Genomic DNA, 20477 nt, shown 5'->3' with positions numbered 1-20477 from the left:
AGAATGAGCCGGGCCAGCAGCACAGGGCCGAGGCGGCCCAGAGGGACTCCCAATTGCTGTCAGGTGTTGAGAACCTGAAGCAGGCCATACAACTGGTGGAGATGCAGGGCCTGGACTCGAGCTTGGCTTCTTCAGGGTGGACAGGGTCCCCTTTTCATGATGCCAGGGACCACTTAGATCCTCACAATGACAAACCAAACCCAGAGTGCTGCCCCTTGGTCCTTCTCGCTGCCTTCACAAGGAGTCCAAGCAGCACGGCTTAGCGTCCCTTATCCGAAGTGCCAAGGGCCAGCAGTGCTCCAGGTTTGGGGTTTTGATGGATTTTGGAATATCCGATTATGCATAATAAGCCATTTTGGGGATGAGGCCAAGTCTCAATGTGATCTTCATTTGTGTTCCATGCACGTCTCGTCCACAGAGCCTGGTGCTGAGTTTGGGCAGTATTTGGGTGCACCGGTGGCTTTATTGTGTTAGGGCTGGGGATGAAACCCGGGCCCTTGCACATGCAAGGCCACTGGGCCACACCCCCTGCCCCTGCACCTTGTTTTGACTGCAGCCTGTCACACGAGGTCAGGGTGGAATTTTCCATTTGTGGAATCATGTCAGCATGTTGGATTTTGAGGCAGAGGTGGGGGTAGTAAGTAGTGCATGCCTATAATCCTGGGGCCTTGAGAGGCTGAGGTAGGAGGATCGCATGTTAAGGCCAGCCTCAGCCACTCAGTGAGACCCTGTCTCAAAATTTAAAAAAATAAAAAAGGAAAAGGGCTGAACTGGGGATGTAGCTCAGTGGTAGAGCAACCCTGAGTTCAACCCCCAGAACCAAAAAAATTCTAGATTTTGGAGCATTTGGGGGGTTTGGGATTAGAATGCTCATCCTGTATTTTTGCAGCATTCCAGGAAGTGGGGAATGAGATTGAGGCGATGTCACCTTTGGGGAACTTGGATGGCCTCAGATTTTCATGGAAGGATAAAGCTACCTGAACCTCCTTATTCTTTTCCTGAGCTGCCAATGCATTGGGGGGAGCAGTCCTCAAAGCGGGGTACCTGAGGGCTCCCCCTTATCTTGTTGGATTTCGAGCCAGCCAATCAGAGAGTCATGGGGGAGTCTGGCGTCCAGAACCTCTCAGCTAAACCAGTGCCCTGTTGCTTAGTCCAGCCTCTAGACAAGGCCACCTTGGAAACAGACCTTTCTCACCGCCCCCACCCCCACCCCCCCGGTTCCTGTAGGGAAGCTTCCTGGTCTGGATATGAGACCCCTTTTGAAAATCCAGTTAAAGCAAGAGACCCTCTAAAAAGTTCATAAGATATAAATAGAAAAAAAATTCAAACAATTTCCAGGGATTCATGGGCCCGGGATCCCTCAAAGGTAAAAGTCCCTCCCTAGGACCCTCCCTCCTTGATCCTTTTCTTCCTCATCTAAATCTTCAGGTTCTGACCACAAATGATCAGTTTTCCAATCCAGGGCTCTGCACTCTAGTGTTGTCAGTCTTGTGCTGATGAGCAGTTCCAGATGCCCCCACCCCCCCATGCAAAGCTATCTCCAGGGCTGAGTTCTGGAGACTCCATTCACACCCGTGGTGGCTGCAATTGTGCTGAGCCGCCTGGCTCAGGGAGGTGTGCAGTTATGCAAGGCAAGAGAAGCCAAGCCCCAAGCAAGGGACTTTGGACAGCTGGGGTTTGTCCGAGGGATTCCACCATGTTGAGGGTCCGGGGCAAGGATGCTCAGAATAGCCACCACCGCAATAGGGTCCCCCCACCACCTCCCCACCCACCCCTGCCCAGGGACCCTGCTATGAACGGCTCGCTCACGCCCATAGCCACATCTTCCACCTTTATTGAGATATCATTAACAAAATGGTATTTATTTAAGGTATACGACTTAATATTTTGATAAACAGACACATTGTGAAAAAAGTCACCACAATCAAGCTAATTATCTCCTCATCACTCACCTAGTTAGCAGTGTGTGTGTGTGTGTGTGTGTGTGTGTGTGTGTGGTGGGAACACTTAGGCCCTACCCCTCTAGTAAATTTCAAGCATATGACAGTGTGGTTAACTATATTCACACACTGTACTGGAGACCTCTGGAATGTATTCCTTCTGCACAGTCGGAACTTGGTGTCTCTAGACCACCTTCTCCCCATTTCCCTCTTCCCCCAGCCCCTGGAAACTACCATCCTTCTCTCTGCGGCTTGGAGTTGGGCTATTTTACATTTCCACATGGGAGTGAGATCCCACAATGTGGATCTTTCTGGTTTGTTTGCTCATGCTGTCTCAGTGAGGGGATTTCTTTCTCTTTTAAGGCTATATAGTATTCCACCCTGTCTGCATACCCCGTTTTCCTTCTCTACTCATCTGATGATGGGCGTCGAGGTTGTTTCCCCTTCTTGGCTATGGTGAACAGTGTTGCAATGAATGTGGGAGGTGGAGAAGTCACTTTAACATGCTGATTTCATTTCCTCTGGATGTAGACCCAGTACAGAGATTACTGGTCACATGGTTACTCTATTTTTAAATTTTTGAGGAATCTCCATGATGTTTTTTATAATGGCCATGCCAAGCTCACATTCCCACCAGCAGTGCACAAGGGTTCCCTTTTCCTACATCCTTGCCAACACTCGTTATCTTCCTTTGTTTTGACAGTAGCTACCCGAACAGGTGTGAGGTGACATCTCCTTGAGGGTTTGATCTGCATTTTCCTGATGAACAGTGAAGCTGAGTATTTTTTTTTCACATACGTTGACTATTTGTATGTCTTCTTTGGAGAAGGTCCTTGCCCATTTTAAATTTCTTCTTCTATAATAATAATAATTATTATTATTATTATTTGCAGTGCTGGGGATTGATCCCAGGGCCTCGAGCATGCTAAACATTTCTCAAACTTTTGGTGACATCACGCTTACCTGGGGAGCTCGTTAGAAAGCAGATTTCTGCAATCTCCCCTTAGAGGTGCCGTGTCGGTGGCTCTGGGGACAGGTTGGAAGCTGCCCTTCAACAAGTGCTTTCTGAGGTTTTATTCTGAAACATTTAAGACACCTAGAAAATGTGGAAAAATTAGACACACTGCTTGGATTCTACAATTAACATTTTGCTACAGATTTATCTGTCACATATGGATGTCTCCCTCCATCCATTCACCCCTTCATCCCTCTGTCCATCTGTCCGCCCATCCTTTTGATTTTTATTGATGCATTTCAAGCTGAGTTGCAAACATGATTACATTTCCTCCCTAAACACTTCAGCATGTGCCTCATTAGCAGTTTGTGTGTGTGTGTGTGTGTGTGTGTGTGTGTAGTGGGACCTGGCTTTTATTCACGATTCATTATTTTAGGTTAAGTTGACACAAAGAGACACACACAGAAATCTTAAGTTCACTCGTCACTTTGTGACAAATGTCCATCCTTGTGAAACCCAAGGTGCAACCAGAATATAGACCCCTCCCTTCTCCCCACAATGTTCCCTTCCTGTTCACTCCGGGCTGCTCCTCCTCACCCAGGGCACATTCTGACCTTTCTTCACTATGGGGTAGTTTTGTCTGTTACCGAATTTCATATGCACAGAGTCATACAGAGTGCGTACTTTTTTTCCTCCTGGGGAATTTCAAAATGTAGTGTCCAGGCTGCATCCCAGAACAATGACCTCAGACCCTTTGGGGGGCAAATTTGGGTGTCCATGTTTTTAATTCCTTATGTGAATGCCTTGTGCAGCCAAATTTGAGACATAATCTCCTGGAGAGATTTCCCCACTTCGTCCTTCCCTATTCTCCCCTCTGCATCCTGACCCCCGCCCCCCGGGCCTCCTCAGCCAACACCCTCACGTTAACATTTTATTTTTCAAGAGATCCATTCCATTGTAGGGTCCTTTCTTTTGAGGGGTGATGGATTTCTGCAGGAATCCCCAGAACATTTGACATCAGTCCAAAGTGTTGTTTGGGTGCTGTTTCCAAGGTCATCTTTTGAAGCAGACATTCTCAGCATGACCAAGGGGCCCCCACATGATCCCCCCCCCGCTCCCCAAAACAAAGAAAGGCTTCAGACAATCCTTTTGGATACAAGAAGGAGTTTGGGAAAGGTCACTTAGGCCAGCCTCTTCCAACCATCTAGCTTCCAGAAGGTGCCTGTCCACCACTGTCCACCACCATTGGCCCATCCTTCCAAAACTATATAAATAACAAAAAAGGAATAAAATGAAGACACAGTTAAATTTGGTAGAACTGTTAAAAAGAGACTCTATAAAGTACTGAGCGGCTCTGTAGGGAGCTAGAGAGCCGGCAAGGGATGAACTCTTACTCTCAACTCATCAAAAATTCAGCTAAAAAAAAAAAAATAGCTCCAATTGACCTTTTCTGTCTACAGTTTCCCATCCAGCTTTAAACCCAGGGGCTCACCCGGTTGTGTGAGATGATGCTTGTTTCCTCCATTCTGCAAATGGAGACGCTGAGACCAAGGGAGATGTCATGGACCATCCAAACAGCTTGGTCCAGGATCCCCTGCCCCCGCCCAGGATCTCAGAGCTGCCTCGGTTGTGTTTGCAAAAATCATTTTTGAAATTGCAGACGCCCTTTGAATAGTTGATGCGAAAATGAACCCCTGACAAGCTGACCGTGTTTGCTCTTTGAGGGTCTTTCTAGAACATTTGAAGTCCTCCAAAGGTAAGAGGCGCTCACTGCCTGAACATAGTGCAATGGGATTTCCCAGCGGGTGTGGATAAAGCCAATGTGTCCTTCCTTCCGTGCTAATCCTCCGGGCCCACTGCCCCCAGCCCCATTTTACAGACAGAAGACTAAGGCTTAGAGAAAAAGAATCTATCCAGCCAGTGGCCACATCTGACCAGTGTGACCTTGAAGCTCCCGCCCTGATGGATGTTATTTAGAGATCTAACTACAGGGTCCCAAAGTTGTCACAAGCTGTGGCAGAGGGGGTGCTTTGGCGTTTCTTGGCAACCCTCACAAAATATGTGCCTGGTGGAATCAACACTGGGGAAATCCATCCGCCCTCTCTGTGCCGCCTGGTTCTGGGAGGGGGCGGCCAGAGGGTCCCCTGCTCCGCGCAGCCTGCTGGACGTGGGGTGCAGAACTGTGTGGTGAAGTAATGGGAGGCGCTTTGCAGGCGCGAAAGAAGGAGCTGATTTTTAATTGCACAGGGTTAAATCCAGCCCCGGGGTGCGCTCTCCCGGGTTCCTGCGGTGTCCAAGCGTCCACGCGTGTGCAACGGGACTCGTGTCACCTGCAGCCCATTGGAAGCGGTTAATAAATCAGGGAGGCTCTCAGGGGCTGCAGGACCCGCCCCCCTTTGCCCCCCTTTAATTGGAGCCCCCGATGAGAGCGCAGGGTGGAGGAGGCTCCCGAGAACAGGGCTTGCACAGTCCTCGGGCTCGCGCTGCCAGCAGTTTTGGGAAAAGCAAAACAAAACAGAAACCCCCAACTCGCTAGCACCCCGCCACCTGCTCCCGTGAAAAGGCCTTTCAGGCGGCGGCGGGACCGCGCTCCGGGGTGTTCGTTAGCGCGCAGGCCCCGGGAACCTGCTGGCCCAAGATTTCAATCTTCCCTTGTAACGTTTTACAACCCAGACCCGGCGACAATGGCGTGATTCAGGGCACCCGCTCACGTGGAGCAGAATGTGAAGGGGCGGGGGTGAGAGGCTGGTCTTCTGTGTGGATACCCAGGGAGAGTCCAGGGAGGGACTGGGGACCCGGATCAGCGCTGGTCCGTGGGATGTGGGTGCAGATGGTTGACACACAGAGGGCCTGGGATTTGACACGGGTGAACCCAAGTTTCCACTCACATAGAAGGAACCAGCGGGTGTAGCCGGTCTCCAGCTCCCTTATCACGGAGGGCTTCATGCAGCAGGGTGGTTGTGTTTGGCACACAATTGGTGTGTGCAAGCAGGGTTACTTTATTATCAAGTGTAAGTGAGTTGGCAGGAGCTTTGGAACAAGACTGATCTGGGTGATGTTCTGCTTTCCCTTGCCTCAGCTGTGTGATTGCTGAACCTCTCTGAGCTTGCATTTCCTTCTCTCTCAAGTAAGCTTAACCATATGCATGGAATGAGGTTCTTTCCAGGATCAGATGAGGGAAAGCACTTAAGTCCAACAGTCGAAGCTTCTGAAGGAGGAGGAAGGAGACAGTGGTGACAATGATGTGAAACTGTCCCTGGGGCTGCCTGTGTCCCCAGACCCACCAAGACTTTTTGACTCCCCATTTAATTCTCCGTGTGCTTGCTTCTGCGCGGACGCTCTGAAGCTGTAGAGGTGCATCCCAAGGTCTTGAGAGGTTTCCACTGTTCTGGTACTAATGTGGTCCCTTGGACTTGTCCATCGATGGACCCAGCCAAAATCCCTTCACTCCTGTCCCTTGGGATATTTCCTTCCCTTTGCTTCTATCATCAACTCCAGGCTGCCATTTTGACATCTGCCAGGTGAACTTGGAACAACTGCACTGTGGGCATTTGAGAAAGATGCTCTTGATTGACAGGCGGGATGATGTTTCAAGCTCCTTAGAGGGGAGCAAGCTGCTAGGGGCAAGTGGTTGCTGTGCGACCTCCTCTCTCACTTCTGGGAGTGCTCATAATCAAAAGCAGGGTTTGGCCGTTCAGCGAGGGGATTTGCCATTTGGCAGCATTGGACTGGAGAATTCCACGGAATCCATTGATACATTCTCTTGTAAATTCCCTCAGCCAGCATAGTTCCCCCCCCACCCCCGGGGTTATTTTCTTTAATTAAAAAAAATAACCATCCTCATTAAAAATATAAAACCCAAAGAGATTTCCCTCCTTCCTCCTGGAGCCCTGACAGCCCAGCGCTTGACCTCAGCTCACCCAAATAGAATTGCCCGCGAGATTTGACAACTTTTGTAGTGTTTTATTATGAGGGTAATTTTTCTTCTTCTTCTTCTTCTTCTTCTTTTTTCCATTACGTAGCTGAAACCACAAAGCCAGGGCTAGAAAGCTAATTTCATTCCTTTTAGCCTCTTGGTCCCCCTGGCTGGATTCTGATGAGTGGCCGCTCAGGATGGCTCCAACTTTGGGTCTGTGATGGCACAAGCCCCCCCCCCTCCCCCCCGGGAAGCTCAGCTGGGAGACCCCTGGGTGTCGTCTGAGGAGCCTGTTGTCTCATGGAAACTTGGAAGGCTCACCCGTGTTCCCGCCTGGATGCTCTGAGCTTTCCCATGACAAACAAAGGCATGGGCACAGGGCGGGCATGGTGACAACCCCCAGGGGCAGGAGCAGGGAGCCTGGAGCCCTGAGCTAAGCTTTAAATACTGAAAGAAGTAATTAGGAGACCATAGAGAAATTCTTAGGGGCGACTGGATTGGAATGCTGGTTGTGTCTGCCATTAGCTCTGTGACCTTGGACAAAGTGTCTCATCTTCCTGGGCCTCGGTTTTTGACTCTATGATACGGGGACAGAAATGAGACCAGCTCCTCGGGATTGCAGCATGAAATGGGCTGCACACCACCCTAGGGAATGTTTCCCGTGTAGGTCTTTGCACATGAGGCCATGTCAAGTGTACTCCTCAATTTTAATTAAAGGAAGCATTTGTTATAATTGCATTAGAGGAACTGTAAGTACCATAAGCCCATAATTTAATTTCACAGATATCAATTGCTTATAGTAAGTCTAAACTTTGAATGTAAGTTGATTTAATGATTTTTTTTTATTTGGTACTGGAGATGGAACCCAGGGCTGCCACTAAGCTATGCCCCAGTCCTTTTTATTTTTCATTTTAAGAAAGAGTCCTGCCAAGTTGCTGAGGCTGGCCTCAAACTTGTGATCCTCCTGTCTCAGCCTCTTGAGTCACTGGGATGACAGGCATGTGCCACTGTGCCCAGCAAAAAATTAATTTAAAAAAATGTTTTAGTTGAACAATGTCTGGTTTGAGGTCATGGCAAACATCGTGATTGACTGAGGATTGGGATTTCCTGAGGTGAATTCCTGGGGCAGACTTCTTAACCTGCTCAGTGCCATGGGCCTTGGGGATGGCTTCTTAGGATGATGCAGTTAAGTGCACAGAATAAAACACACAGGTTGCAAAGGAAGCCAATTATGTTGAAATACAGCTATCAAAATATTTTTGAGTGTTTTGAGTGTTGATATAGGAATATATGCACATTATAAATGCTCTGCCTAGATGCTGGTAGACCGCAGTCCCTATGAGTGTGAGAACGTGGGGGGTAAGGATGTTTTCTTTTTACACACTTGGATGATTCTTTTCATCGTCTTTTTTTTCCCCTGTTGGTATTGGGGATTGTATCCAGGGGTGCTTAACCACTGAGCCATATCCCCAGCCCTTTTTTTTATATTTTATTTAGAGACAGGGTCTCGCTGAGTTGCTTAGATCCTCAGTAAGCTGCTGAGGCTGGTTTTGAACTCACAATCCTCCTGCCTCAGCCTCCTGAGCTGCTGGGATTACGGGCGTGTTCCCTATTTTCTTTTAACTTAATTTTTAAAAACTTATTTGACACACACTTGTATGACGGTATAGGACACAGTATGATATATTTCAAAACAACTAGAAAAGAAGCGAAGGAAGAATATGTGTCTCCTTTGTCTGCCCCCTCCTCCCACCTCTCTTACAACCCACCTCCCCCAGTTCATCCCCCACCTGCTTCGTTCCCGACAGGGCTCCTGGTATTGCTTAGCACCCCCTCTTCCTTCCCAGAGGTGATGTTTATTGAAGTTTTCTAGGGACATGCCTGATTGGAAGGCTGGTGGTGGGGGAAGATGGAGGACCGGGTTTGAGTACCTTGCAGGATGCTGTACATATAATGTCACTAGGTTTTTATTACATTCAGCTTCCTGTGGACGCTGCTGCTGAGCGGGGTTGTGTCTCGAGGGGTGCCCCCATGAGTGACTCAGAAGACACCTGGATCTGACTCCATCTCATCCTGGACCCTGTGCTGTTTCTCATCGTCCTCTCTCTCTCTCTCTCTCTCTCTCTCTCTCTCTCTCTCTCTCTCTCTTTTCTCTCTCCCTCTCCTCTTTCCACCTAAAACAAGGGCGATTGTGATGAAGGTGACCACTTGCTCAGCTCCTCCTGTATGCCGTGGACATTTCTGAATCTTTTTCACTCTCAGCTCATTTCTTCCTTCAGCCACCCTTTGAACCAGGGATGCTTATCTTCCCTACTTTGCAGATGCCACGGAGAGCATTGGTACACCAGAGGGGACAGAGGGACAGTAGCTCAAAAGGAAATCCTAAGATGCAAGTGGGACTGTGTCCAGATTAGAGTAACCTAAGGTCACACCTGGCCATCCTAGGTGGTCTGCTACCATTCTTAACTCACTCAGGGCAAAGAAAAACCTCAGTCCCATTTTAAAGGTGGACACCCCAAGGTGGAGTGTAGGCCACTGCTCAGTTCATCTGGCTCTTGAATTAGGGAGTTCAAAGATGGTAGACTAGGTGAAAATATTTCAAAAGGCTTTGTGTGCTTATTGATGGTAAAGAGGGGTTCTTAACCTGGGGGTGCCCATTGGCCTTTTTGATATCTAGAGAACTTCTCCCAAATTTACCTGCCTAATGTATAAGACATGAAAATTAGTGCCCAGGTGTGGCTTTTCAGAATACAATGCACACGAACATAATTCGGCTGCTTTGCTCATGAGAGACCCTTTTGCTTATTTTCCTAATGACTTTTCAGGTGGATTCTTTTACTCTGTGGCTTAGCTGGCAGAGGCCTCTGTATCAATGCACCGATAAACATTATTTCCCGTCTTCTCTCTTTCAGTAAAGAATACCCTGTGGTTCCCAGGAGCACCGTGAGGCAGAAAGTGGCCTCCAACCACAGTCCCTTCAGCAGTGAACCTCGAGCTCTCTCCACCTCGTCCAACTTAGGGTCCCAGTACCAGTGTGAGAATGGGATCTCCGGCCCCTCCCAGGACCTTCTGCCCCCACCCAACCCGTACCCGCTGCCCCAGGAGCACAGCCAAATTTACCATTGCACCAAGAGGAAAGGTGAGCACAAAGCTCCCCCCACCTTCGCCCCCCCCACCGCCGCTTCCTTCCTTTGGGGGGTTGGGTGGGGGTGGGGGCATGCACGCTAACACTGATTGATTAGAAAGGCGCAAGCAACACACAAATACATGGAGATGGTCAGAAATTCAGATCATGCAAGTAAAACTAAAGGCTCCCTGGACCTGAGTTTCTCCGTTCTAGCCCTTTCCTTGAAGAAGACGTATTTGGAATGTCCAGATCTATTTTATCCACTTACTCAAGCTTACATGCATCACACACACACAGAGAGATAAATAGTCTTCAAAGGACACTTCCCACACAGGTGACATTAGAGTACATGTCTTTTGCAACATCCATTTTTTTAAAAAAAACAAAAACCTTTAGGGTGTGTATGTGTATGTGTTTGGTGCTGGGGTGTGATCCAGGGCCTCAAGCATGATAAGGACCTTCTCTGCCACTAAGCTGTGTCCCGGCCCCGTAGGTTGTACTTCAGATACCCTTTTGCGGTCCCAGACCCGCCCATTCTTGCCAATTGCTGAAGAGATGTGGTCTGCAGGGGCGAGCGGGGTTCCTGTGGCCCTCCCCCCGGGTGGGCAGAGAGGTTGCTTCCGGTGTTCCTTGGATGGGCTCCCAGCTGTGCTCCCGGGGGAACCTTCTAGAAGTTCTGGAGGCCTCCTCTGTGTCTCCCAGGTGGACTCTCTCTCTCTCTCTCTCTCTCTCACACACAGCCACAAGTGACTTCAGCTGGTGTCTGAAGCCCTCTGTGTTTTTCTTTGTCGTATGAGAAGTAATGGCTTACAAGGGCTCACCTACCAGCACCAACAAAGAAAATCTCTTGGGAGCCAGAATCAAAGTGGCCGACCTAGGTAGCATGGCCGCATTGGGCTTCCGTACACATTGGCTCGGTGTGAGCTACAGACAGGTGCAGGCAGCCAAGCCAGAGAGACACGGGTTCGAATCTCCCTTCTGCTTCTGGCTTCTTGTGTGACTTCAGGAAGGTGTCTGAACTTCCCTGAGCCTGAGTTTCCCACTTCGTGAAGGGGGAATATGCCTCCCAGAGCACCCTGTAGATAGATGGTAACCGTGATGAACTAAGGGCAGATAATCACCCCAAAAATTGAGTCCCAGGAGGAAGCCAAGAGATGGTGGCCCGCTGAGGTGACAGGGTGAGGGAAGGATACACGGGACAGTGTACCCTAGGGCTTGCAACCTGTGGTCTTCAGAACCAATTGGGGTGAACCCACATTTGGTATCTGGAAGTTTGTGTGCATATGGACCTACTTAACTGCATCTCTCTTAAAAAAAAAAAAAATGAGACCATCTGCTGGAGCTCGTGGAAGGCCTTGTCGGATCGGCTTCGTATGAAGACTTCGTACAATCCTGCGTGTCTTGTGTGGGCTCACCGTCAGCCCAGGGAGTAGCAGACCTTCTGCTCTTCGTCCTTATTAAGGCCTGTTGTAACCCCAGAGCCTCAGTAGCCAACTTTGGAAGTCCAGCCACCAGGGCCTGAGTTTTTTGAAAAAAAAAAAAGCTCACCCATGAGCCCCGATAGAAATGGGTGCTTTGGCAGATGTCTGTCCCTGCAGCTGGGATTCTGTGAGGAAAGCACCAGGCTCTCTGACATTCACCGTCTTGCATTTGGAAGGAGGGGAGAACAACCATTGATCCTCGAGTGGGGGCCTGGAGAGCTGACCTGGGGGAGGCCTGACTTCCCGATTTGCCTGAGTCCACCCACATCCTTGCATCTTGAAGGCCTGAACAGTACCACCCCAGCAGCCCCTGGCCCAACTCCCAGCACATCGGCCACTGGACGCCCTGGAAACATACCTGCAGACGCCTCTGCCTCTCAAGGCCCGGGACAGGGCTTAGGAATGTCCCCCTCAACTTGGGACCTGCACGGAGGTCCTGTCTGTGTTTTCCTGAAGGGCGTCCTCTCTTGATCCCAGGACAAGCCTTTGAACACCAGGAACACAAGCCTTTGCCGGGATTAGCTGGGAAGCGGAGGCTCAGGTTGGGAAGGTGGGAAGATGTGCCCGCCAGTTCCTGAAGGCAGAATTCGAACCCAGACCTGGACTGAAATCTGGAGCCTGTGTGCTTCACCCCGGCTCCCTCCTGTCTCTCTTCCCACTCCTCGTCGCAACACTCTCCAGATTTCCTCTTCCTCCCGAAGCCTGCTTTGGGACTGAGTCCCATGGTACGGATTCAAGCTCACCAGGTTTGAATTAGGGAGTTCTGTCGATTAAATGAATGCCAGTCCAGAGGAAGGGGAGGAAGAAGTTAAAAAGAACCAATACCCATTTTAGATTCAATATTTACAGCAGTGTCCTTATGAAGGCATCCCGGGGAGTAGAGCGAGAGCCTTTGAAAGCAAGGACCGTAGCCCTCTTTGATTATGGGAGCATTTGGTTTTCCTGGGGTATTTGCAGGCGCCTCAGATTAAAAACTTCGAGTGGCCAGTTGGTTCATTGCAGAAATCTTCGAAGTAGCTGACTCTTTGAAGCTGTGTGACTGAGGGCAAGTGGCTTCCCCTTTCTGGGCCTGCGTGCAAGATGAGGATCGCGGAGGCACCCACTGTACGGGAGCCCTGTCCCAGAGTTCACGCCGGTACATGTGGCTTAAACGTTATGCAGGTCATTATTGAATTAAAACTGCTGTCGGGTGCCCTCAAGGAGATGCCCTGGGTGCTAACGGATGTCAGATTGGAGCGTCATACGGGGAGGGCGATCGGAGAGTGAGCCCCACCTGGCTGGGAGCAGGTGAGAGGGTGAGAGGGTGTCCCCAGGTACTCCCCTTGGGCAGGAAGCCTGCCCTCTCTGGGGAGTGACCAAAAATCTGCGACTCTGGAGAAAAGTGGTGATAAATGTCAAAGAGGAAGGGCAGGGACCGGCTCTGTGCCAGTGTCACCGGTCATTTGAATCAGGGGTTTCAGCTGCTCCCCTTGCCCGTGGGTGGGTGAGTGGCCCTCGAGAGCCGTGACTAGGGTTTTCTTTGCGTTCGGAAGCAGTCACTTTTCATTGACAAGAATTGATACCAGGGACCTGCGGTGGGCTCAGAGGCATGAGATGGTGGCCCAGAGCAGGGTGTGGGAGAAGCTGGAGGTGTGGGTGGGATCAGGCCTCGGTGACTGGCTGCAGATAACGCGGTGAAGGATTGTCGCCTTTGCCCCGATTTGGAGATTTGGAATCTGGAGCTCAGAGAACTTGCCTCAGTCACCCAGCTAGTGAGGGGCCCAGCCTACGATGCCCACCTAGGCCTGTGGACTTGGAATGCGCCCTGTGTGCACCCTGGAGGGGACCGTCACCTTTCTAGGAACCTCTGCCCTCTCACCTACCGCTCTCCCGAAGAGGGAGCTCCCGGTGACAGGGAACATTCCAGATGAACTCTGTCTGTCCTGCCTGGGAGACAACAAATAGCAATTCATCATTGGCTTCCACATGGGCCCGTGATAAGGAATCAGCCAAGGTTTCCTTCCAGTTTGGGATTCCCGTTAAGTGATAGCTCCATGGGTGGCTCCCCGCCCCCTCTGGCCGCTATCTGACTTCCCCCCATTGTCTGTCTCCTCTCCAACCAGCCCAGGAGCCGGGCCCAGGGAGATGTCAAAGGGCCCGCCAGGCCAGAGGCCATCCTCGTGTGTGGACCCTGCTGTCTCCAAACTATCTCTCCCTGTGGGTTGAGTCAAAAAAAAAAAAAAAAAAAAAAAAAAAAAGAAAGAAAGAAAAAGAAAAGAAAAGCCGGGAAGGTCCTTTATCAATGCCACTCAGACAAATCCAGGACCCGGGCCTGGGAGAGCCCTTGTCCTTCCCCCCTCCCACCCTGATCCTCGGCCCCCTCCCATTAGCAACCCAACATGACCCTAATGAAGATCTTGGCACAGCAAATGACAGAAGAGGGTATTCCAAGGGTAGCCAGGGATTGAGAGAGGGAGGGGAGCCGGCTATTGGAGAGGTTTTGCAGGGTCCCTTTTCCCAGTGGTGTGTGTTTTAGAAAGCATTTCCACAGCCATTCCTTCACTGGACCCTCGGAGCCAGAGGGGCCAAACAGAGGATGAGAGCCAGGGTTAGATTCTAGGGTCATGTGGTTGATGAGTGGTAGATCTGGGGCAGAAATTCATCAGACAAATATTTATTGAGCACTTGCTATGGACTGGGCACGGCGCTGGGTACTTTCAATAAGCCGAGGGCCAGGAGAAAGGGCCCCTGCTCTCAGGAAACTTGTATTCTCACTGGGGGAGAGTTACTAAGCCAACAGATGAATTGAATGATTTCAGATGGTGACCAGGTGACATTTGAACTTGAGTCTTTGGATCATTAGTTGAGGATTTTCCTGTAGTTCCATTCTAGTCCTTTCCATTTTAACCCAAATGCTAAGAGCGTGGGAAAACACACACACACACACACACACACACACACACACACAATTCCTTCTTCCATCCATCCATCCACCTGTCCATCCATCCATCCGACCATCCACCCATCCATCTACCTGTCCATCTATCTGTCCATCCATCTATCCATCCATCCGTCCATTCCTGTCCACCCATCCATTCACCTGTCCATCCATCCATCCATTCATTCCTCTGACCACCCATCCATCTACCTGTCCATCCATCCACCTGTCCATCCACCCATCCACCCATCTACCCATCCATTCACCTGTCCATCCATCCATTCATCCATCCATCCGTCCATCCATCTATCCATCCATCCATTCCTCTATCCACCCATCCATCTACCTGTCCATCCATTCATTCCTCTGTCCACTCATCCATCCACCTGTCCATCCATCCATCCATCTATTCATTCCTCTGTCCACTCATCCATCCACCTGTCCATCCATCCACCTGTCCATCCATCCATCTGTCCATCCATCCATCCGTTCACCCACCGCCTGCCCGTCAGTCAGGGTTCAAGGTTGCTGCTCTTCACGTTGGCAGAGCATGCTGAGTTGCATGAAGACAGAAAACCCCCACGTGTCAGGAAGAGCACTGTTTTGTGAGCCAGAAGTCTTGACTTACAGATGCCCCAAGGGCCAAAGGTCTTTCAAGTGAATGAGCCCCATCAGGAAGGGGAATGCCCCAGTTGGACACTGTGACCAGATTCGATCCACGGGATTAGTGATTTAAAAAGCAGCTTTGTGAGTCTTCAGCTCTGGAATCTGCCCAGATACCTCCAGGTAGTCGCTGACCTTCAGAGAACCATCTGTCCAGCCTTCTGAGAGGGAAAAGAGGAAAAAGGCGAAAGTGATTATTTGAACACACAAGAGATTTCAATGCTCTCTGCTGACTTCTTGTGCAAGGAAGACAGAAACTACATTAGCCCAAGTATTTTTTTTATATTTTTCTTAATTGTAGATGGACACGCAATATCTTTATTTTGTTTATTAATTTTTATGTGGTGCTGGGGATGGAACCCAGTGCCTCACACATGCTAGGCATGTGCTCTACCACTGAGCCACAACCCCAGCACAGCCCAAGTATTATCTCAATTAAACCTCACAAGAAGCTCAGGTATTATCCCATTTACAGTCAAGAACTAAAATTGGAATGGTCCAGTGGTTCAACCATGACCACATAGCCATGGTTCTGTGCCTTAAAATCTGTGTTCCGGATTCATCACTGAAGCTACTCTACCAAAACCATCTAGAAAAATCCAAAGAACTGGGTTTTTCACCATGTAATGCTGTACTGGATGGTCAGAACCAGAAAGAACTTCCCTGTTATCCAAGAGAGTCAGTTGGGGCCAGGAGAGTTGCGATATAACTGACCACACAATATATATTTTCTGGAGCTGAGCAGTAGCTTCACCTCGTCAGGAGAGTCGGTGCTTGGTGACAGCCGAGTCCCCAACCCTGGAAGCCCAACAGGATTTGGCCAATAGAAGGAGAGGCACCAAATCATAACCCAAATAAACACAAGAGACTCTGCCCATTTATCATCACTGACCTGAAATCTGGACCCTGGCTTTGGAATTTCTGTAAATTCTGATGAGGATGGAGAGGAATGGGGGGCGTGCCCGGGACCTGCTTTCATCAAGAAGCCAACCCAGTGTTCCTTAGGGCCCTGCATCGGATCACGGGGATATTAAAGACTGGAATGTATGATTTTACGATTTTCCAAAATGTGTTCCGGCCTTTTGCTTATGATCCCCATCCCCCCGCCCCATTTTTTTTTCTTTTGACTTGTTACAAATCTGGAAAAGGATCAGAAACTCGAGATGGTTAGTTAGGCTTGTTTTTTCTTTTTTTTTTTTTTTTCTCTTGCCAAGGGTACCCTGCAGCTGCACTTTCTATTATTGAAATGGGGAACGCCCCGGCTTAGTGAGAAAAACCAAAGGTTACGGGCCCAGCAGCAATGGAAAAACATGCAGAATTTATGGATCTGGTGGGTGGAGGAGGAAGGAGAGCAAGGGGGGAGAGAAGGCAGGCGGGAGCAAGGACCCCAACAAGCTGGGTACCTCGGTGGCTTCGAGACTCCAAAAGAACACCAGGTTGAAAGGCGATGGATGTCATCTGGATGTCTTCAGACATCTGGGTGGTTGGCACCATACCGTCAGAGCACCTGGAAGAGTGACCGCATTTTTCTTTCTTTTTTTCTTTTCATTTTGTGCAATTTGTTGGGCACCCTATGGGTCCCAGATGTGTTCCAGAAAGACATTAGCTGAAAAAATAAACCTGCTTGTCATTCAGCGGGTACAGACGACCCTATCTGTGGGTCTCACGTGGGGGGTCGTTGCAAATGGAGGTGTACGGTGGAACCCAAGGCCGAGCTTCTCAACCCGGGGTTGGGGGCTGTTTTATGTACCCGTCCAAAGCCCAGGGAGTTTCTGTCCAGTGAGTGACATTTGGAGTCTCAGAGGGCCAGGCCTCCCCACTCAGCTCCTCCAGGAGGATGAGTGAGGCCAGGCGGGCATGTGCCCGGGGACCAGGATGGCATCTCCCCTCTCCAGAACCTGGCAGCCGACCTGGCACTTGGTAGGAGCTCAGTAAACATCTGTCGCATGCTTAGGTGACCTGGAGGCAAGGTGTGCAGGCAGAGGAAGTCGGACCTGGCCTCTGCTCCTTCCTGGCTGGCTGACCTTGGAAAGGTCCCTTCTCTGAGCGTCAGTGTCTGCCTCTGAGAAACAGGAATGATGCTGATGTGTTGAGGGGTGACTGTGAGATTAGAGTAGCTCTACCTCGAGGTTGATGGGCACATCACCCAGTGACCAGAGCTGCCCTTGATGATGCCCACCAGGGAAACCCGTGCTCCTTCTTATTCGTTCCTGACCACCCAGTGAGGTGAGGGTCAAGTGTCATTCCTGAGGGTGGCCGCCCTGCTGGGCTCAGGCAGGCACCAAGTACAAGAGTCACAGGCAAGTCCGAGGCCCCTTCTCCTGGAGGCTGGAAGTGGTCCTTGAACCTCCTGAGGTCGTGTGCAGAACTCTGTGTCCCTTTCACTGTCACATTTCAGTGTATTTTTCTCAGAGACAGCCTGGTCTCGCATATTTTAAAATTGGTGCACTATAATGACACACAACCGTGGGACAGTTGTGGATTTGTTGTGTATGCACACAATATATAATAATAATCAATGACCCTCCCTGCCTCCTTCCTCTGTCCTGTGGTCTCTATTTGCAGGAGACACCCCCCACCACCACCACCACCTTTTCTTCCCTCTCACTTCCACACAGGAGAGAAAACACATGGTCCTTAACTTTCCAGGTTGGCTTGTTGGTCTGACATAATGCTCTCAAGTGCCATTCTTCTTTGTGGCTAAATCAAATTCCATCGTGTGTGGAGAGCACAGTTTCTCATCCAGTCATCTGTGGGCGGACACCCAGGCTGGTTCTGCAACTTTGCCATTGTGAACGGTGCTGCTTGGTGGTTGGCAGGCCTGTGTGGTGACAGTAGGCTGGCTTCTGTTCTTTAGGATGACACCCAGGAGCAGCACAGCTAGCCCAGTGCTTGTGTTAGTTCCCAAAGGGGCCAATGGCCTGGAGTGGTTGGGGGAGACCCTCTTTCAGAGACAGAACTATCCCCGCCATCTAACACCAGGGACGGACTGGTGCATAGAGAAGGGAAGTGAGCTGTTTTGTAAAGACACAGCAGCACTTTAACTTGTACCAACTCAACAAATACTAACTGGGGACCTCCTTACATAGGGTGTCTGGAAAGGGAATTCATCAGGTACCCATCCTTTTATCCATTAGTCCATCCATCCCCTCATCCAACCATCCATTGAGCCATCTGCCCGTCCATACATCCATCCATCTGTCCATCCATACATCTTTCCATTCATCCATCCACCCACTTACCCATCTATCCATCTACCCATTCATCTGTCCAGTGACCCCTCAGTCTGTCCATCCATCCATCCATCCATCCACCCACCCATCCATCCACCTACCCATTTATCCACCCACCTATCCATCCATTCATCCATTCCTCATCCATCCATCCATCTGTCCATCCATCCATCTACCCATTCATCTGTCCATTGATTCCTCAGTCTGCCCATCCATCCATCCATCCATCCATCCATCCATCCATCCATGTGTCCATCCATATATCCATCTATTCATCCTCCCATCCATCCATCCATTCATCCTTCTGTCTATCCATACGTCCATACATCCTTTTATCCATGACCTACCTATTCATCTATCCATCTATCTATCCACCTGTCCATTGACCCATCCATCCATCTATCCATCCATCCATCCACTGCACAAATATTGACTGCATGTCTTCTTCATGGAGCAGGGACCGGGGACTTGGTAGTCAGTTTACTTTGGGTCTAGCACCATTTATCAGCCATATGAGACCCTGAGCAAGTTTTTTAACCTCCGTTTCTTTTCCATCATCTAAAGAGTAAGATTAACAGTGCAAGCACCTTACGGGTTGTTGGGAGGATTAAATGGGTCACCTCCTAGAGGATGCTTAGGCAGAACAGGCACCGAATGTGTTCTTGTTGTTACATTGATACTGTCGATGGCATTATTCCTGAGCGGGTATCCATCTGGGTGCATGGTGATGGAGAGGTCAGCCAATGTCCCATCTTTGTGGAGTTGACAGGCTGGGGAGCAGAGAAGAGGATAGTGACACTGTACCAAACATCTCCTCACGCCAATGCCTAACCCACATTTTCCCAAGGGTCCCCTCTGCCCCCTGCGTAGGAAGAGCTGCTTGTACCTTTCCATCTTCCAGATGCAGACACGGAGCTGAGAAGGGCCAGGCTGCTCACTTAGAGCATCACAGCTGAGCGCTGGACCAGCCAGCTCCCTCTTCTCTTCAGAACGGAGGTTGGGGCTGACCTTCTCCAGTCCTGTCGCCAAGAGGCCCTCTCTGCTCCTGGCTGTCGGGCCACTGGCCCCTGTCTCACAGGTCCCTGTCCCCCTGTCTCCGCAGATGAGGAATGCTCCACTGCAGACCACCCCTACAAGAAGCCCTACATGGAGACACCCCCCAGCGAAGAGGACCCCTTCTACCGCCCCAGCTACCCACAGCAGCAGGGCCTGAGCGCCTCCTACAGGACAGAGTCGGCCCAGCGACAGGCCTGCATGTACGCCAGCTCCGCGCCACCCAGCGAGCCTGTGCCCAGCCTGGAGGACATCAGCTGCAACACGTGGCCCAGCATGCCTTCCTACAGCAGCTGCACGGTCACCACGGTGCAGCCCATGGACAGAATCCCCTACCAGCATTTCTCGGCTCACTTCACCTCGGGGCCCCTGGTCCCCAGGCTGGCCGGCATGGCCAACCACGGCTCCCCGCAGCTCGGAGAGGGGATGTTTCAGCACCAGACCTCCGTGGCCCACCAGCCTGTGGTCAGGCAGTGTGGGCCTCAGACTGGCCTCCAGTCCCCTGGCAGCCTGCAGCCCCCCGAGTTCCTGTACTCTCACGGGGTGCCCAGGACCCTGTCCCCCCAGCACTACCACTCCGTGCACGGGGTCGGCATGGTGCCAGAGTGGAGCGAGAACAGCTGAAGCCGGGTGGCCCTGCCGCAGGCATTTGCTGAGAGAGAGGAGAGGGGCGAGGGAGAGAGATGGGCGCAAGGAGGACCCCCCCCACGAGTTTTCCACTCTGCATCCTCGCACTCGAGGCCCCCGGGTGCTGATCCGATCAATAGCTTGCAAACCAACCATCATCCAAAAAAAAAAAAAAAAAAAAAAAAAAATCCGACTCTGTCATTTTGATTCCAAACTTCAAAAACCAACAGAAGACCGAGTCACTTGCCTGCAGGCTCCCCGCTCCTCACCAGCCGCCTCGGCCCCCTCGTGTCTCCCGATGCCTTCTTTTAGGCTCCAGAACATCCTGCTCAGTGAGTGTCTCATCCTGGTGGATCTTGAGAACCTCGCGCTGTCTCGGTATTAATGTCGACTTTGTTATATAATAAATAATAATATATTTTTTTTTCTTCTGATTTTCTTAACGGGACCCAGTCCCTTATTGGAGGGAGATTCCAAATAGACACTTGCGGGATTCCCTGGGCAAAAACCAGCCCTAAAACTTAACATTGGCCTTCCTCTTCTGTCTGAGAGAAGCACCTACCTC

General features: G+C 50.5%; 1 protein-coding gene across 1 annotated transcript in view; it reads left to right on the top strand.

Annotated features, from left to right (window-relative positions):
* Positions 1-20218, top strand: part of TBX5 (T-box transcription factor 5) — a 40695-nt gene extending 20477 nt beyond the window's left edge. Inside the window, exons 7-8 of the mRNA XM_081288184.1 lie at positions 9724-9950; positions 19335-20218. Of these exons, the coding sequence (XP_081144310.1) occupies positions 9724-9950; positions 19335-19909 (802 nt within the window). The 3' untranslated portion in view covers positions 19910-20218. The remainder of the gene's footprint in view (positions 1-9723; positions 9951-19334) is intronic.
* The last annotated feature ends 259 nt before the right edge of the window (positions 20219-20477 follow it).

The sequence above is a fragment of the Spermophilus citellus genome (genome assembly GCF_964194105.1).
Source record: "Spermophilus citellus genome assembly, chromosome: 3".
Classification (NCBI taxonomy): Eukaryota; Metazoa; Chordata; class Mammalia; order Rodentia; family Sciuridae; genus Spermophilus; species Spermophilus citellus.
The sequence above is the reverse complement of the archived record's forward strand: the minus strand, read 5'-3'. Positions and strand labels throughout refer to the sequence as shown.